This window comes from Lepisosteus platostomus, chromosome 10 (genome assembly GCF_059453375.1).
Source record: "Lepisosteus platostomus isolate fLepPlt1 chromosome 10, fLepPlt1.hap1, whole genome shotgun sequence".
Lineage (NCBI taxonomy): Eukaryota > Metazoa > Chordata > Actinopteri > Semionotiformes > Lepisosteidae > Lepisosteus > Lepisosteus platostomus.
The window spans coordinates 43,224,254-43,244,899 of record NC_142620.1 but is presented as its reverse complement, the minus strand read 5'-3'; the positions used below and the strand labels follow the sequence as shown (position 1 = coordinate 43,244,899).

The window sequence follows — 20,646 nt, the reverse complement described above, 5'->3', positions numbered from 1 at the left end:
CCCCAAAGAAACTGCAGGAGGGCGGGTTACAGTTGTGACAGTTCTCGAGCGAACTTATCTTGTCCTGTCCCCAGGGACTGCCAGCTAGATGCTTAGGCCATTAGTTATTTTTATGGAGGCTACAGGTTTGCCCAATGCGTGAACAAATGTCAAATTATAATAAATCTCAAACATTTAAACTTGATTAATTAGTCACCTGTTGGGCCTCCGTTCAGGTTAAAGGCCTAAAGCGTCTCCGGCTTCGCCGAGTGCATGTAGATCTATCTTATCAGTGGCATGAACATGATTTTGGTTTTGTTTTTTCGTTCTAGATTTCAAGGACCGCTCTTTTTCGGAGTTTTTGCAGACCAAAAAGCTGACCGACAACCTGCAGCACTTTGTTTTGCACTCGATTGCCATGGCGTCGGAGACCGACAGCACAGCCGAGGGTCTGCGAGCCACGCGGCATTTCCTCCAGTGCCTTGGACGCTATGGAAACACCCCCTTCCTCTTCCCTCTCTACGGGCTCGGAGAAATCCCTCAGTGCTTCTGCAGGTTAGAACTCGAACAGGGATTGCCTTCTGAATGATCGTTATTATAATAATAATTGGTCGGCACAGTGGTGCCATGGTTAGCATCGCTGCCTCGCAGCACTGGGGCCCAGGGTTCGATTCCCACACCTCGGGTGTTATCTGAACGGATTTAGCATGTTCTCCCTGTGTTCTCGGGGGTTTCCTCCGGGTTTCTTCCCACAATCCAAGAACATACTGCTAGGTATTTGGCTTGTGGGAAGGTTTGGCCCTAGTATGAATGTGTGCTTGTCTGTGTTCCCTGTGATGGACTGGTGTCCCGTCCTAGGTGCTGTGTCATTTCCTGCTGCTCCGCTGTTTTTCATACACGCACTGGAGCAGTATTGTTATCAAATGCTGCATTAGCCTTAGACAGGAGATAGAAGAGAAACTAGAGATACCAGATATTAATTTATGGCTGGTAAGAAGGGCTCCTGGGCCTGTTGCTTCTCAGGATAGACATGGGCTTCCTCATGACCCTGTATTGGATAATGCAGTTAGGAAATGGATCATATGATTTTTGTGATACCTTGTGGTGAAAGACTAGAAAATGCACATGCACATTCTAATCTCGAGCTGCACTCAGGTGTTTCACTTTTCCAGGTGTATTTTTTGAAAAGCAAGCACAGGTACTACTTGGAGATGATTGAAACTTAAAAATGGGCAGCAGCTGCAAGGATGAAATGAAATCAATTCAATGGGCAACAATGAGGAAAATAATTCAGGTTTTATCCATTGCTCAAACGCTATGAAGTGGGATAGTGATTTTCACTTACTATAGTTTCATAAATGTGAAATAATGTTTCACCAGTCCATTTGTTATTGAACTATCTAGAATAGGCTATTAAAATAATCAAAATAATGGGATAGCCAAGACCTGCATGGCTGAATGGCTCCTCCTTTGAAAACATTTTTGTCTTTTCCTGCTGCTCTGTTGAAAGAAGGCTTCTGTTGCCTTTTACTCAAACACTTGGAGCAGGAATGTTATATAAACTGCATGAACCTTAGGTGGGACATACTAGAGTCAGTATAATGTCTCTGAATTTGGCAAAAGCTTAAAGACGGTAATGAATTCAAGGTTCCTGGTAACAAGGTATTTGCTTTTTATAGAAAACCAATCCACATACAGCACTCCACTGGAGCACTGAACAGTGTTTTATCACTGCAGTCCATTTGGGACGTCTCCTCTGTAACAAAGTCTGGAGGATTTACCATTGAATGGCATCCCTATAGCTGTGTCTTGATGTCATTTAACTGTGTTTTAAATACCTGCCAGGATCCACAATATTGTACATTAACTTATACTGTTAAGTAGAACATTCAGTGACCTTTGTAAAGCTCAGCTGAGACCTGCTGCTGGTGCCTATTGATTTGGAGTCAGCAGGGAAATAACTTCATAAATGATTTTTCCTGGTTTGTAGAAATAAGTCTTCCTCCTTTCAGTGGAGCGAAGTGTAGTTGCAGAAATATCAGTGCTAAATTGCGTGCTTCCTTAAGCAATCAAGGTTGCACCTTTTATGGCTTTCAGTCAATAAAAGGTTAAATATTCAGTTTGTGAAATAATATATAATTGAGTATAAATTATTGTCATTTGTTGGTTAATGAATTTTAGGACCTTTTGCACACAAGTTTTTTACTAAAGAGTTTCATTTTGATAAGCTATTGAAACATTCCTTTTTTTTCTCATACATAAAAGCTAAATGCAGTTTGATCTTTTGCTAATTTTATACCTATTTTATGAGCCTTTTATTTTTTGCAAGTGATTGGTTCCTCATGTGTTCTGAGCATTAGTTGCCTAATAAGGAGACTGAAGTCGAAGTCCCTTATACCCCCACACAGGACTGTGTGGGAACGCAAATGAAACTGCACTGACAAGCAATCGCTTTCAATTATTACCGCTGTAAATACCAGCCTTAGCAAAGTGGGCTTGGTAATTAAAATAGATCGGCAGTTATTTCAGATAACTGCACTTGTGTATTTTACAGAAACAAGTGCTGTCCTTTATTTAAATAAATGCAAGAAGAAAAAAACTGTTGAAATCAAACCAAATGAGACGCCCATGCTTTGGTCGCCAATGAAAAGGTGGGAGAAATGCGGAAGTACTCCAGGGTTCCCCAATACATCGGGGCCCAATCCCAGGATCCTGGTGTCTGCATAAAGCAGCAAGAGCCTGATAATGTTTGTGCTTCATTTGTTTGTTCTTCCCTTGAGGAGAGACTTGCACTTGGATAAACAGCGAGGAGGTGAGATAATCCATCACTTTGAAACCTGTTCCTTAGTGATGGATGGATAGATGGGGAAAGTAACTCAATAATCTTCATTTTTTCAGGTTATTCACAGATCAGTGAGCGTTGCTGTTAATAAAGCTATGGAATGCTTTTGTGTCCTTGCCTGTATTATTTCTCAAGTTTTGACAGGAAAAGACTTTTTAATTTGTAAATAACCTTTTGCGGTGTAGCTCCTCTCCCCCAGAAGCTGGAGATTGGGAATAACTCATTTGCGAAAGCATGTCACTGTGCCGTAACTTTGTGCTCTAATTTGCATGGCAGATTATGATGTCCCAATCAGACAAACGGCTCTGTTTTTAATGCTGTCATCCTAGAGCAGCAGGGGAAATTAAATGGATTGTTGAGAAGGTAATGTTCATTTATTAGCAGGAAGATGCGTGATTATATGGATCATATATCATCTTACCTGCCTTTTCCAGTAATAAAGATATGTCTAATTTATAGGAATGAAATTGGATTTAATTTCTGTGAAACCACACAAACCACCATCATTTTCTTTAAATGACTCGCCACCGTTTACAAGCTATTCTGTTGCTCTGCTTGCAAGATTATTATTAGTGTGTTTACAAATAATGAACCTAACTGATAGTCACTATTTCAAGCAGAAATTCTGTTTGTTCAGGATCTAAATTGTGCACTGTAATTTATTACTGATACATGGAGTAATTGTAAAGCAGTTAATTACTACAATGCTCCTAGTAACTTTTAAAGTCTTTTTGGGTCTTAAACTAGAAATGGTGTTAATTGTGAAACAACGTGAACATTTGTCAAAATAAAACAATGATATGCCTCATGGCTTTGTTCTACTGTATTCACAGACCACACTAAAGGTACAGAACACAGTTTAATAGAACCTGTTTTAATAGTACTTAAGATTTTGTCCAAAATCACAAATGGAATTGTGTAAGGGTACAATCGTCTGCTCTAGGCAAAAACAAATCCACTTGGTCATTTTAGAACAAAAACATTGTTTGCTCAACTCATCGATTTCACTTTAAGTAAATTTCTGAGTGTAAAAGTAGTTGCAGATTCCCTTGAGCCAATAAAATGAAGTCTGTCACCCTCTGAGCTCACCAAACTCTGTGTAATCATTGGAGAGGCTTTGCCAAGGCTTTGATTTCTTGTCTGTTCTCTGTGGTCTTGAGTTTTTTTGTACTTATTAGGTATTTTTTCAGCTAAATGATTATTGCTGTTTTTTAATGAAAATCCCACTTTTGCAGGAAGGTATGTAATGGTTATTTTACGTTTATTCATTAGAGAATTTCGAAGAATTTTGTGTTAATTTCAGAGGTGGATGTTTGATTTGACAATATATATTTTATTAATGTGTTTAAAGACATGGTTGAGATGTTCTCTATTGTGCCATTTTTAAAGTAGCAGTGAGCTTTGAATCAGCAGTGTGGTTAACATCTGTTTCTTTCTTGCTGTGTGAAACAAAAGCGTTATTCTGAACTCCAGGTCACATTTGTGAACATTAGAGCATTGCCAATCTGCCAGGAAATGTGGTGTTCTGGTGAAAGTTGTTTCTGTTCGGGTTATAGTTTAATCTGTGTGCTAGTTGTCTTTGGTTCTTGGTTGTATGCTTACTTTATTTCAAGATCTTATTTATTGCCTAGTTATGTGCCTGCAGAAGACATCTCAGAACCATAGGATATATTAGAAAGTAACAACCATAACCTGAAGTTGAAAACTGCATCACAGGGGAGGTTTTTATCTCTGGATTTTTTCTTGTAGGGGAACAGTAAATTATGGTCCATTCCACCTAATTATCAGTTTTTATCAGTTTATAGAATCCTGTTTGAAATCCAACTCCTGAAATGAAATTGGATTTTGAGTAGCTCAGAGAGTAGACAAGCATAAGTTAATATTTCACCCGTCTTACAGCTCTTATTTAAAACCACTCTTAAAATATGCTGTTTTTTTTACCAATTTATGATGTGCGTCTGATCAGTTTCTGTTCTGCATTTTTGCATGTTTTAGCCCAATCAATGTTTTTGTCCTCCACTGTTGAGGCATTCTCTTACCAGTCTCACTTTTTATCACAACAGCCAAACTTCATCATAAGGATTGGCACCTGTCAAAATGCTTCTTTTAAATTCCTGTTTTGCTATAAATATATTAAAGACAACAAGAAACTTAGTAACAAAAATCTATTATCTTTATTAGGAAACTTACAAACACATACCACTTTGTAGATTACCTAGTGATAAACTTCAGGTCAGATGTAATTATGCATCAGGCTCATGTGTTTTTAAAACACCTGATTGCTTTTGCAAACGTTGTATACTCCGGTGCACTTTTTAGTATAAATGCGTCCACCTCAACAGCCTACACTATAGAGCTGCTCCATAGCAGTGATCTGCTTACAAAACCGGACTTTAGGTGTCGGAGCGCCTGGGTGCAGTTTATAGCATCCATGCTGCCATGGGCTTCTCCCATGACACTACTGTCAGCAAACTTTGAATGCAAGGGTGAGTGAAAGACGAGACAGCTGCTTTCACCTTTGTGTTAAATAGGCCCAGCGCTACTGCTGACCGCAGTTATTAAAAGGTAATTTTTAAGTACGCTTGGGCAAACTGAGGGTAGCAATAAACTGGTGGCAAACACAGTAATAACTTTTAGACATATAAAAAACCGCGGCACATCCATTATTCCGTTTTATAAATGCCGTTTTGTTGCTATGGTACTTCATTACTTTTAATTTGAACCTAGCCATGATCGATTTTGTTTGTTTTGTTCCATCATTGCACTTTAAAAAAGTGACTTTAGAAAAGAAAATAAAGTCGATCGGCCTGGACTATTCTCTTACAGAATTAGGGCTACATCTGTATGCAAGCGAAAAAACGAAGAAAATGCGAATATATAGTGCAAGAAATTGAATAATCTTAATGAAAACATTCCTGCAAGTTGTTCAATTTAAATCATGCCACCACCAGCATTAAGAGAACTGCATTGTTTGTTTCAAGAGGTATTTCAAGGAGGTGATACGGAAGCCCCCAAGCCTATTTTTGCTTCTTGTTACATTACCTTTTAATTACAGAAACAACTAGTTAGAGGCAGTTATTTTCTCTGGGTTAATATGGGGATGGAATGAAGATTTATTTTGGATGTGACCTTCAACACATTAGCCAGAGCAGTAATCAGTGGAATTAATAGAATAATCAAATTATACACAAACTCATAAATCATCGCAACAGCGCTGTCAAAAGTTCGGCTATTAATGGGTTCTATTGTTTTGCCACTGTATTAAAAAATCACATTCCCCTGATTCCTGGCGTGATAGGAACTGAAATGGCATTTAAAGGCTATAAAGGGCTGTGGGCTGCGAAGTCTGAAATTTTCACAACTGTTAATTTAGCAGTAATGTGATTTGATGTCACCAGGGCAAAGGTGAATCTGAATAGCAGTGTCGGCGTTATCTTTCAGGGGACAAAAATTGCATCATTGTTGAAGACAGCAGCCAGTTAATTAGAGTAATATCAGTTAAAACGTCTGTCATTTAGGGTTAATGGCATCAAAGGGGGTTCCCTGGTTTTTCCACATCAAGGCCAAATTGCCTGAATGGCCTATTGTAAGGACATTAGATTGACTTGATGATTGCTTAAGATTTTACTCCAGCCACTTTATTAAGATGTCATGTCTCATAATTAATATGGTGGGATGCAGACAGGTATAATCTACATGCAGGGCGGGGTGAAACATTCCTGTCTGTCTTCCCCTGCCAGTCCCAGAACCGAAAGTGTGGCATGGCAAGCTTTTCAATGGTCACCAGCTTTCTACTTGTGTTCTGCCCGCAGTACTCCTAAATGCATGATCAGAAACAGAGTAAACGCGGTAAGCACTACATGATCCTAAAAGGCTCAGTGGCAGGTACAGTACCTTATTAAAGCATTTGTGTTTAGCACTTCAAGCAAGCGCTCTATTCTGTAGCTTCACATCTCACAAAATGTAATAATTTAACAGACTGTTTTAACCAAAGAAACTTGCAGAGACTAATGGTGGAATATCCGTAGTGGTTGCAGCTACTTAAAACAAGACCTTGGGTTTTACAAGAAGGAAGGAGCACAGAGATTTTCTGTGATTTCCTTAGGCTACTGCTTTGTAAGATAATGGCAATGCCAGGTCCTGAACCAAAAACCTGCGACACAGCCCTTTTCCGACCATCCAGTCTATAGCCTGGGGTCATTCCTGCGTTCAAGTGTTAGAGGCAGAGTGCTTGAACAGCTGGTGCAGTGCAAGGTTTAAGTGCTTCTTTTAGCTAGAAGGGTTTGCTCATTGTTGTCTTGGCGATCAAACATACTCTGTACAAATCACCAAATACATTAAATACATTTAGTAATCTTAGAAAAAGCAACAGTAAAGGTAACCTAAGGAGGACTTATTTTTTATCATGTATCACAAAGGGTGTTGGGATATCACAGGTTTACTGCTGGAAGAGTGGCATTTTTTGAAACATTAAAAAACATTTTTTTAATCATGGAGCTAACAGAATCAGGTGTAACTACTGTGCTGTATCCGCTTAAGATAATGTGATCGTGAAAAATACGTGCAACATCTCCAGAGACATTCTCGCTCCAGGCTTTAGCTGGAGACCTGTTCTTCTTGGTATAAAAACAAATTATACAGATCTTTTTTTTTTCCTAAATTCAGAAACACAATGTATTATTTTCATTCCCACTCAGTGCGGAGCTGACAGTTGTATATGGCTCTATTTTATGGCTGCAACCCCTGAACCTGCTCAGAGACTAAGACTTGTGTGGACGTGTTCCTCTGACATGCCCACGTCTGGAGCTGTGCGTTAACCATGGCAAATCAGTGCTATTTGGAAGAGCATAACATTTCTCACTGACACCACTGCAAGACTGTAGGAGCTCAACATGGTCGTGGGGGTCCTGTCTGACCAATCCCAATCCCAACCCCATCCTGATCCAGGGGCTGCACTCCTGCTTGGCAAAACCCAGCTAGCTAGAAACATGACCCAGACAGGAACTGGGAATTTCAGAACCACAGTGGATCAGTGAAGTCTTCTGTTCTGTATTGACAAAATGTATCGTCAATTGTATTATTAAGCGCCTTGGGAAAACCTTGTTGTGAAAGGCACTATATAAAAATGAATTGAATTGAAAGTCTCTCTCCTGGTTGAATCACTTAAAGCACCTTGTGTTTTATAAAATGTAGAGAAGCTGTGCATATTTAATTAAATATTGCACTTCCCTGTGGTGAAAGCATCCATGCTAGCATTATCTTGTGTTGTTCTTTTTTAATTAAAAAAAGTGTCCCACAACAAAAGATGTTCTTGATAAAATATTATGAAGGAACTTAAGATGCTGAAAAAAGAAAGAATGGAAATAAAATAGGTACTAGCAGCTGCTATAAAGAACAGGCAGGTACCTACATCCTACTCCAGTTAAGGCCTTTCATTTATAAGCATCATACATTTTTAAATGCTGTTAATACCACAGTTTACATAGCAATCCTGACTGTCTTTAGGAAATGTGTTCTCCAAAACTAAAAGAAAATGGTACAGTATGTTTTCAATTGTATACTAGTAGGAAGTAAAAAATAACAAAATGGTGTATCTTAAAGTTTTCTGTACAGTATATTGTAAATTTGTCTACATCACTGGAGCATCACCCGTGACACGAAAAATGTTTAGATGAAGTTATTGCACAAATCTTGTACACTCAACTTGCCTTTCTTCTTCTCTGTTTCTTGCAGGATGTGTGCAGTTTTTGGTGGAATATACTGTCTTCGGCATTCTGTCCAGTGTTTGGTGGTGAACAAGGAGTCAGGGAGGTGAGTACCGTGCATTTGACCCTGCTTTCACAGGGCTCTTGCCAAGAAGAAAAAAATGTTTTGTCCAGCGATGATAGAAGCCCTTTTTTTCAGCCTTTTGTCCTCCTTTGTAATCGGGAATCAACCTTGATTAAAAGTAATTTGTGTATTGGTCCTCCAAACAAGGAAACTGGGCCCAGAATATAGATACGAAATTAATTTTCTTGAGATAGGGCTACAGCTCCTGATCAGCCAAGCTTGGAAGACAAATCATTTCGGCTGCCAGGGGCCTAGTGATGAGTGATGTTAGTTTTCCTTGTGGCCTTACCTACACTAATTGATTTTCATCAGAAGACAAAAAAGCCCTCTGTTACTGCATTTTAAAAAAAATGAGTTCACCTAAAGTCTCATCAGATTAATCACTGCTGATAATGCATGTCATTTCGAGAGAAAGAGCTTTAATGAGTTTTAAGGTAGATTGTTGTCATAAACTAGGTTAGCCCTCTTTTTACTGAAAAGATAAATTCTTTCATCTTTACAGTGGTTGACCCCAGGCTAACAATCTTAATGTCACACTTGGGATTACGAGGTAGATGTCTGGGAATGTTTTTTTTGAGAATAGAGTGCTCAAAAACCTCTTATCCCTTCCTCTGATGGAAAGCGTTAGGTGTTTAACTGACCAATATGGTATGATTTGTCACAGACTGTAAGATATTTAGTGTGTTTATGTGAAATTTTAGAAAAGTAAAGCAGATGTTATTTTCGGATACGTAAGCTCCATAGTACCTTACATGAGTGTCAGGTCCAGTTGGAAGAGGGGCGCATCTCTTACTTATGTCACCTGGGAAGTTGCAGGAGTGTTGCTGGCGACTGAGATAGCCTTAGCCAACTAATCCCAACCCTCCCCTGGTAGTGTTCTGCCAATTGTGCATTGCTGCTTGGGGAATCGGTCCACTAGCAACATGATCCAGGCTAGAGCCCATAGGTTCTCAATCATAGAGCTCGGCTTGTGCTTCATTTTGAAGTTTAAAGTAGATTTAGTCCATATCGCAAATAGAAAAAACTTGGTTAGAGACAAGTCATTCACTTTAGTAATATTTTTATTGAAAATGTGAGCTTGGAAAATAGGATATAAATTATTTCACAACATAAGACAGTTGTGAAAGCTCAGACATTTGATCATGTGTACAGTTATACACAGTGTGATATCATGGAAAATTACCATGAGTGGGATATCCTACTTACATATAGTATGAGTATGATCCTTGACAGCACAATACACAATTTGGTTTTATCCTATGGTTTATTACAAGTATTGTATAAATTCATACAACAAAAAGTTGGGGGACAGATCTATTTTTAGATTCACAAAGGGAAATATTTCTTATAACAAATGGAAACAGAAATCATATGGAAACGTAGATCTCCGCTAGCATCAGTAAAACAAGAACTTGCTTTTTTTAATAGTCACCTTACTTCCTACACCATTTATCTTGTATTTTTTTTAATTAAAAAGAGGCCTGAAAGCATAAGCACATAGGTTTGGTCTTAGCTTAGCAACTTCTTTTCCAAAAATCTTGCAATTATGACTTTATTGAACGTCGGAAACTGCTACCCCTCCAGATTCTGTGTTCGTCTTTGAAGCTCCATGGCTGAGGCTGTAGTTTAGACTAAAGAAACAAAATGTCAGATAGTGCAGATTAACCGCAGCGTTAATAAAAAAAAATGATTGAATGGATCTTTTTTCATTCTGGGGTGCAGCACCATAAGGAAATCACTGGGGTTATTATTCATCTACTGAAAGAGCTGGAAAATGTGGAAAAAAAACGGCAAGGTGTCTAGGTCGCAGGATGATTTTAATTCTCCAGGTATCATAAATTACCCCCGTATGTCTTCTCTTATTATGTACATAAAAGCTGAAAAGGGTAGAAGGAAATGAATACGGCATGGACATCCACCACTAACTACTCCTAACCAGGTGAGGAGCAACTGAGGTCACTGCAGTTTGTCCTCCGAACCCTGCCTGGGTTTGCAATGCAAGTGGCAAATTCCAGCCTCAGAGCGCTTTTGTTAAGGGCATCGCAAACCTAGAAGGAGGCTGGCATCTTTGTGGTTAGCGTGCTGCAGGTTGAGTCTTAGGCAGATTTGCATTTTTTATTAAGTTATTGATTGAGTACAGTAGTTGCTTACTGTGGAGAATATGTAGAATGTTTCCTCCTGTTTTTTTTTTTCTAGAGCAGTCTTAACCAAGTTTGAATGAGATCGGGCATTCTTAAGAAGTCATGGTCAAAATTAGTGCTGTAGAATTTCAGAAGCTCGAGGTTTTTGCAAATAAACTTTGACATTTTTGTTTGGATAATCTGTATGCTACAGGGTCTCTTTTCTAAAGAGTTTTTAAAGTGGGCTACTGCCTTCCATTTGTAATGGACTAAAACAGTGAATAGTTTAAATTTAATTAGAATGAATTATTTTAGCCAAACAGTTTAGTTTAGAATGAGATCAGAAAGGGATATAGCAAAAGTGACAGGGTATGAATGAAATTCGCAATGGGAAATATATAAGCTGGAATTGATATGCTTGAAATAGTTACTCTTTTCCTTCTAACCCAGTTTTTTTATTACTAGCTACTACAAGAATCTCAAATAAAAAAGAGGAAATTAAAATTGTAATAGGGGCAAAAACTGCAAAACATTTTTTCAAAAGTACATTGTTCAAAAGTATAACTTTATAACTTGTAGCCTGATCTGGTCATACTGTATATCAGAAGTTAGGCAGAGCTCAGTCTGGTCAGTACTGCAATGAAGACCCCAATGAAAAACCAGTTGCTGCTTTATGTGGTGTTGGTGGACCAGTTCATGGAGCAGATATTTCAAGCCAATGCCCCAGTATGTTGACTTCGGGATATCATTAAATATCCCATAGATCTGTTCAAAGAAGCAATGGGTTGACTTTGGTATCCTGGCTAAATTCAACTCTGGGTTTGCAAAAATGTTTTATTTTGGTCAGGTAATTTCTCACTTCTCCATCTGACCTTCTGTGTATTGGAACTGCTAATATGTAATGCATACCTTGTAATTCAGACAGGTACTGTACTTCAGTGGTGGGTGAAGTGGGGCCCTTCTAAATGTAAAACACTTTAAGATCCTTTGGGATTCAATGTACTGTACAGTACAAATGTAAGCAAGTACTAATTATTATAGCAGTAAAAATATGAAAAGGGAAGTAAATTGTTGACAATGAAATTTAGATTAATATTAGAATGACAAAGGAATCACAAAGGTGCCAAATTATGATTTCATGCAGATTTTTACAAAAGAATGTATTACAGAAAGAATTTAATCAGAACAGAGTGATTTTAGCATAACTAATACTGAGATGTTAGAGGGATCAGGACAGCGTAAAACTATTAAAATGCCAGTTCCTAATGATATTTTCCCAGTTGTACTTAAGGAAATGAGAGATACTATTCATAGAACCGTAACCAGGATATTTCAACAGTCAGTAAAGATAGGAGCTGTAACCATTTGTAGAATTTCAAATGTAATACTTGCTCACTAAAAGAGGGATAAAACTGCAACAGGTAACAAAGTTTTAAGTCATACTTCTTTTGGTTCAAAACAGTAGTTAGCTAAATCTTGTTTTACTTATTGGAATTATTTGCATAAGTAACAAGATTCCTCTTGAGAGATTTCTGTGTGTGTGTGATAATTCAAAGGTAATGTACAGGACTGAGAACTGGCTTATAACTAAGAAAGGGCCATGATCTATGATTTAAGGTCTGGTGTAAAGTAGTGTTGCAAGAATCTCATTTAGGCCTCCTGCTCTTCCTGATCTATATCAATGGTTTAGATTTGGGTTAAATTTGCAGATTATATAAAATAGGGGTAGAGCTTAAAACAGGAACAGCAGCAAGAAAATTCCAAAAAGAAAATTCTAAGACAAAATCATGGGCAGTGATAAGTGGGCAGATGCTTGGTAAATTATACTTCAAGGTGAAGTGATCCACACTAGAAGTAGAAACAATAATTCAGGAATCTGTGTTTGACACGGACCTGTGTGTTTATGTAGATTCTTCCAAATCCACATCAAAACAATCTTGTGAAGCAATAAAAAAAACACGTCATGCTTTATTATTTGGCAAAAAGTGTGGAAATTTAAATTCAAGATAGATATGCTCAAGATTTCCAATTCTTTAATACAGCATTTGGAATAGTAATAGCAATTTTTGGTCACAATATTTTTGAAAAAGGTATCATTCCTGATCTGGAAGAATAGTAATTTACAGACTTTTTATAGAAACAAAATCACCACAGATTAGAACGAAAGAGGATTGAGAGGAGATTTGATCTGAGTATATAATTAATTACCAAAATACCAAATGTGAAAGATGGGTTAAAGTGTCTTGTTAGCAGCCTTTCTTCTGTTCTTATATTCAAAGTACAAGCTTCAGATTGATTATATGCTCTTGTTGTGAAAGAATTTGCTTGGAATATTTCAGGGTAACACAAATGAACAGACTTATGATATTTTTTATTGAAGTCTGCAAGGCTTCTTTTACAGTCTACTTGCAGTATTTAGTATTGAACTATGCAGTTAACAGACCATAAAACCTGTGTTTTAAGCAACCAGATTGTAATTTATCCTACTTTTGTATTCCCTGAATTCCCTTGTTTTATTTCTAAATATATGTGGTGGGAAAAAAGTCTTCTGGCTATAAAGAATGTTTTTTTCCCATCCAGCATTGTCAAGCTATCTGAACTAAAATGCGTTTTTAACATGTACAGTAGGAGCAGCACCTACAGTATATCTCTTTATGAAACTCTATCTGAGCTATCATCTTCTTACTGACAGGTGAAGAACAAAATGAAATGAAAGAGAATATGTTCTCACAAATTCTTTCTGTGTACACTGTGACTGAAAGTTAGAAGTTTCATGCTCTTTGCCCTAAGTTGGCCTCTAAATTACTACTATTATTAATGATTTCTTTGATTTGGCTGGTGTATTTATTCAAAGGGACGTATGAGTCCAGAGCTCTAACAACTGTTCCACATTATTCAAATGGTGCTTCATAGTCAAGATTTTGGCAACAGGACACACTCTCATGAAGGAGAATAATTTTCATTCTGTTTCCTTGGAGAATTATTGCAGTTCATGCCAAAATATAAACTTAAAAAAGTCCTTTTGTAATCATCTAAATATGAAAAGTCTGGTATTGAGCTCCTTGTCTGAAAGCTTTTCTGCAAAGATACTATACCAATAATGATGTATAACTACTAAAATGGACAATTGCTGACCACAGTTTTCATTAAATAAAGTAGTTAACAAAATGTGTGGATTGTAGGGGTATTGTTGAGATTAAACAGAGAGTACCTTCAATAATGTGCTGGAGCAAAAATGTGATGATTTAATATCTGTGTAAAGGTCAGATTTTTTCCCCTTTTCATTATCTGACTTATGTCCTGATCAAAGTGGCTACACTGTGAAACTAATTTTCTGGTAATAATAAGTGAAAATGATCAGTTTTGCTTTTGGAAAGAAAATATTTTCTTATTTCCAGCAACTTTTGGTTTGATGGACATTAGATGCTGGGTTTCTTAAAAAGCATCTAAAGTGCCAAGTGTTTGGCAAAGTCCCCTTTGATCCTGTTAAGAATCTTTTGACAGAGACTCCTTTCGAAATGCATGTTTTAACTATTTGTCTGAAACAGGAATAAGTGTTAGGGGACTGAACTTGCAACAAGACACTACTATCTTGAAACCTGAGCTTATGAGCTGGTCCTGGACAAGGGTTTCTTATAAATATCTCATAGAAACATAACAGAGGTTAAAAAACAAGAGGCGGCCATTTTGCCATCTGTCCTGTTTGGTAGTTGGTAATTGATCAAAGGATCTCATGTAGCCTTTTCTTGAAAGAAACCATGATATTAGGCTGAGTAGTTTGTTGTTGTTGAAGCCAATACCATGGTTTATCTCAAGAAAACTATTTTCTTATTATAATATATTTTAATATGAATATATTATAACCACAATTGTTGCCTCTGCAGAGCTCCCAGTGGTGGGTGAACTTCTGTCTGAAGAAGGTATTTTATTTCATGCCATGCAGGCAAATTCAAATTCTGGAATTTTTTAACTAAATGTAAACCCTGTGAGTGTGAAAAAATATTCAACCTTTTAAAGTATTTTGTGTAGTTAGCCAGGTTCAACAAGAAGGTGTCCTAACAAGTACATCAAGTTCAAATCATAAAAATGACCCCTTGTTCTATGTGGTTTTTGATTGTTCTATATGTGAAAAGTTTCTGCATACAGTATATTAATGGGCAGAGTAGCCTTGATGTAGGAGATTGCCCTCTGCTGTAGCTTTATTATAGAAAATAATGTTTAGTGCTGGGGCCTTAAACTAATAAACCATTATGTATGTAAATATCCGGTATCTGTAGTGCTCTTATCTGTACTGTGGTGTGAGCACTGGTGGCAGAAGTCGGCCCTATCGAATCCGTTTACATTTGGATTGATGAGATACCTCAGTCTGGATTGGGACACCCAAGTAAATAAATCTTAATTTGCATAAACAGTCAATTCGTCAGTAAAGTATTATGCCCTGCTACTGTGTGCTTGCCTTTATTGTGTTGTGAAGTCCATTTCAAGGATGTCACCCTTAGCCCATTAGTTTGGATAATGAGCCCTATAAAGCACATTTATAACTCTTGACATAACAAGCAGACAGATTCTACCATTCAACCTTTTAATCTAAGGCACATTGAGAGAAGGTCATCAGCGAGCCTGTGCTCATGGTTCATGTTTGAGAAATGCAGAGTATCTTCACACCTTTCTTTTCTGGACTCCACTAGGTAACACATTAGAAGTGAGCACAATGGTTTTCAGTACAAATGAGCAAATAAGTCTGATTATCAGACAGTGCACTCTCTCAAGCAGTACTGCTTTCTAAGGAAACTAAACCCAATCTGGGTTCACTGGTAGCAGGATTTTCTCATCAGTTGTTGTTGTTTTTGAAAAGACCTTTTACAGTATCTGTCCTGAGAATACAGCAAGGATTAAGGAGGACTCGGCAGATCAAATACCTGCACTTATTTTCTGTACTGTACGTCTGTCGGCTGCTAGATCATTTTGTGATGCTTTTGTTTGCTGGATGTATGACAGTGTGGTGCTTTCTCATTCCTGGCTGCCACACCTTGTGTTGTTTGAAGCACTGCATGGATGAGCGCTCATTTAATCGCATGTCTTTCAGCCAGTGCTGATTATGACCCAGATGTATATTATGAATTTAAGAAATCCTAGAAAATTACTCTGTGTTATCATTTCCTGCTCTTAATAAACAGTACCTAAAAAAGCCTCCTGGTTTTTGCAGGTTAATTTACTGAGCTAGTCTTACTTTTAGAGTTGATACGAAAACCATTATTGAGTAGTTAACGTATTTAATTGTTGTTTTTTTAGAGGGCAAGGAGCGAAATGATTGAGGCTGTAAATGCCTACATGATGCTCAAGACTCTCACCAAGTGCGTGGGGAAACAAATAGCAGCAAAAGCTCAATCTGGTTTGTGCTAGCACACCCCTGTTTGCAATATGTGTCTATAGTGCTAAGTGAATCAGCCAGTTTGGTTAATTCATTGAATCATCCCAGATGATGTTTTCTAAGGTCCTAGACTCTCAAAGGTCAGTTTTAGGTTTATGTAACTTTTTATGAGAAATCATATTACACTCCTTGTCCTAATTCTATCTTTCACTTCACTGCTCTGATCCAGCAGTGGAATCACACTCACTGTTTCGATATATGACAAGTGGTGAACATTCTTTAAAATTGACCTTTAAGTGGTCTGTTCCTGTTCCTTTTTGTAGCACTTAAGAGTGAGAACAGTAAGCTGTAATGAAAAGTTCAAGCATTGCTCTACAAATACTGTTTTCTACATTTCTAGATGTGAAGCTGTAATTGACACAAATGGACAGCGAATCGGCTGCAGTCACTTCATTGTAGAAGATGGCTATTTGACAGAGGAGCAGCTCAGAAATGTGCAGTACAGGTGAGTAAGTTTAATGAGTGCTATTTCAGCCCCTTGTCCCACCACTGTTTTCAATGTGACGGTAGACCCACGGTTGTAATCCAAGATTAAAGTAACAGCTCCTTTTGTCTAGACTGATATTGATATCTAAATATATGCTTAAAATAAATGGTAGTTTGTTTCAGATGAGATATTAAGGTAAGCAAACTTTTAAATGATATGTGATGATTACAAGATCCAATACCTAAAATGTTTTTCACCTGAATTTTGTAATTTTAAGATGGATATATTTAATAAACTTAATAAAATGACCCAGTTGCTGCAAAAAGCAGTGTTCAAATAAAATTTAATCATCACACCTTGTATAACAGAAAACTACACTGTGGTCAAAGACTAAAATAGTGTCATTTGTAGTGGAGGCACTGTTCCCTTAAATGTTCCCATTTTTAATTTTCTCCTTAGCAGTAAAATATTATTTTGTCACCACCAGCAGCATACACTCCCCAAGGCTCAAATTCCTTGCTATGTTTTATTGTAATCAACATTTTCAGTTGTTTTAAACCATTCTTCCATCAGGAGGAGAACAACTGACTCCAAGTGAGTGCAGTACAAACAAAGCTTCATGCTTCTTTCCAGCCCATGACTGTAGCAAAGACTGAGCATTCGCTACCATTGCAAGACGAATGTATGCTTTTTGCGTAAAACTCTAAATTCCAAATTCTCATACCATAAGGGCTTTTAATTTAGTTCTCCATTTGGCATTTTTTTATTTCAGGTTATTTTCTTTTAATGAAGAGTGCTGTCATGTCTCTGCCTAGCTGCAGAGCAATAAAGACAATGTTGGAAGTTTTTATTACCTGAAAATGTTAAACCGCACTGCAGACCTCTGCATGTACAGTGCTGCCTTACAATTATTGCTTCTGCCACATAAAACTCCTAAGCCATCAGGCACCATTTAACGGTTTTCTGTATCCAATCACATGCACTGGAACTTTTGTTCAGTAATTGACAAAGCGATATTTTTCCATTGTGGCATTTACGTGGTCACATGTATTTATCATCATATTATCTTAAAGGTTACCTGGAGGTAAAATTATTGCATATCAGCCCTTAAGATGCATTAATTTTCCTAACATTAAGACTGCCTTGTAAAGGTGTCTCTAGGATTGGTTAGGACATTGGTAATGATAAGCAGGATTTCAAGGGGTCTGTAATGAATAACCTAAACTCACAGTAAATCTTTGCAGATATTAAGAAAAGTAGTATTAAAATCTGCAGCTTTATTGAGGCTGTTACATAATCACACACCTTCAGCCTAGAGTTGAGAAATATTTTGAAACAATTGCCCTCAAAATAACTTATTTAGGTTCCCTTTATCTTGTGGTGTTTTGTCATCTGTTTTTCCCTGAGACAGTTTTAACAAGTGCAGAAATCAATGAAGCATATCTCCTCTTTGTGTTACTTATGCTGTATTTTTAAAAATCACTGCACCTCCAAAAAGATAACATAAGGGTAAAATTAGACACAAAATTGAAACACAGTTCAGCCACCAATTCATGTATTTTGGTAACCGATGGAAGTTACAAGAATACCATTACTGAAAAGACTCCAAAAATTGATTTAGGAAAATTACATTATTTGAAAGGTTTCAGGTTATTTTCATGGTAGTCAGGTCTGTATCCAAACCAGTCAGTGCCAACAAAGGAGGGACTTTGTATCTGTTCCTGTTATGAGAGACAATTAGGAATTAATTTGTTTTTTTTCCTTACAGTTAGATGTTTTTTAATTGCTAATTGTCAGTTGATGAAAGTATTTTCAAACATTGTTCTTAACTTTATTGGATACAAGTTTTTAAAGAGCTATAGAGCTTTTTTATCTTGTTTAACCTTTGTTGAATCCTGATATTTCTGCTGTGATGGACTTATTTTAAATAACACCATTTAGGTTATTTGAAATAGTTCTAAGACTGTTTTTATGGTATTTAAGTGATTTGACCAACCAAACCGAGCATTTTTTTAGATCCAATGAAAAATACTGTGCATGTTTTCTAGTAAGCACTTAACTTAACACATCCCCCTTAGGTTTGTATTTTAATTTGTTGAGTATGCAATCAATTAAAAGAGGCTGAGATGCTTGTATTGTTGTCTGTTGAATTAAATACTGCAGCTCTTGAATATATTGTTCAACTCCTGAAGGTTAAACCTTTTTTTTAATGTTCTCATTCTTTGGGGTTTTATCACATCCATAAATTTTCACATTTAAACCTATTTCTTCAGTTTTTATAGCACTTGCTCTTCCTGCTAATGACCTGCTTGGATTCTGTTCTCATTTTCTTCAGTACAAGTGATAACAAAAATGTACTTTTTTAACACATTAATGTCTAGAATGCAATATGTTGGGATAAACTAACTTCTAGTCATTATTGGCATACTACAGTAGGTGTCATGTTGAAGTGCATAACGCCTTTGAAACGCAAGACTGTTCTCTAAACCTGTAATTAATATTCAGTTCCTGGCCTCGGACACTCCATAGAAGAGCAAAGAGTAACCACTACGATGGCCAAAATGTGTTAAAGATTTCTTTATGAAAACACTAAGTTGATTGTGTAATTTTTAAATACGTCTGACAATTTGAGCAGCTGGGGATTCTTAGGACATCTGAGTTACGTAATTGGCAGCTGATCCTCTGCGCTGTGCTTTGTCTGTATTGTAATTTGTGTTCCGCATTTTCACAGGCACCTTGCTCAAGCATTTCTCATTTGATTTTCTTTGTAATAAGTGATATTTGTGTCATCTGATGTTTTCGCAGGTACATTTCTCGAGCAGTTCTCATCACCGATCGATCACTGTTGAGGGCGGAGTCTGATCAGCAGGTATCAAAAAGTAGTTTATGACCAGCTCATCAATGCACAAAATATATTCTAGAATTTGCAGCATTTTTTTAAGAAAACATGGTTCACTTTAAACGTGTCCAATTAATAAGATTATAATATTTTGTCTGTGGATTAGCATTAAATAAAGAAGTCAATGCTAATGTAGTAGTTCAGGTGGGTAGCTGCGTCAGCATGCGTAGGCTGCAAAGGAACAAGTAATAGGTTTATTCCATGCTGAAAAAAAGAAGAAAGAGAACACAACGTTTCGGCCGTGGAGCCTTCTTCAGGTGTCACCTGAAGAAGGCTCCACGGCCGAAACAATGCTAATGTAGGACATGCTGCTATACTTATTGTACCTGTTCAAGTTTTTGTATTAAAATGGGTTTCATTGAATTGTCTTTTTATATTGCTCCCGTAATTGGTTTAGTATTTGATGAATGTTATCACCAGCATAATTTTATCTGAGCAGAATGGAAGCTAACATACCTGTATTTGACACAACGATATAGGTTGTGATTAACTATAATTTGTGTGAATGTAGAAATGGAAAACAATAAAATAAAAACATATTAAAAAAGAATACATCAGCAGAAAAACGTGGATAATATATTCTTGAATTGAACTTAAAGTTAATACTTCCTTTATGGGGATTCTTTGTAGTTTAATAGTTTCAGATGTGTCATAAATCATATTTGTTTTAGGTTTTTCATATGAAAAAAGAGAAAAGGCTAATTTAATTTATGCTGGGAGAAAGTAAAGCAGAAAATTAATTTCTGTTTCTTGACATACTGTGGAAATTGAATATTCCAAGGTGGTCTGACAAAATGTAATTAAATATTCAGTCTATTTTTAATTAGCCGTTCGTCCTTCTAAATGACAGCATGTGGATGTTCCCAGATTAAATGTGCAGACTTGCCTTTGCTCAGATGTTTGCTTTTTGTGCTCTTTCCATGTTTATGTTTTCAACTAAGACATTTCAATTTATCTCCAATTTCATTTCTAAAGTGAGCAATGTGTCCCCTCTTTAAACAGCAACAAAACCAAAACTATAGAAAACTAAGACCTAAAATTCTCTAATCTGCTTCAGCGTTTGCTTTAGATCTTGCTAGTTCTGTTTTTGAACTGTTGAGACTTCAAACACGTCTGGAA

General features: G+C 37.0%; 1 protein-coding gene across 1 annotated transcript in view; it reads left to right on the top strand.

The window, feature by feature from the left end:
- Positions 1–20,646, top strand: part of chm (CHM Rab escort protein) — an 82,776-nt gene that overhangs the window by 35,907 nt on the left and 26,223 nt on the right. Inside the window, exons 8-11 of the mRNA XM_088649087.1 lie at positions 312–534; positions 8,555–8,632; positions 16,542–16,646; positions 19,434–19,497. Coding sequence (XP_088505213.1) covers positions 312–534; positions 8,555–8,632; positions 16,542–16,646; positions 19,434–19,497 — 470 coding nt within the window. The remainder of the gene's footprint in view (positions 1–311; positions 535–8,554; positions 8,633–16,541; positions 16,647–19,433; positions 19,498–20,646) is intronic.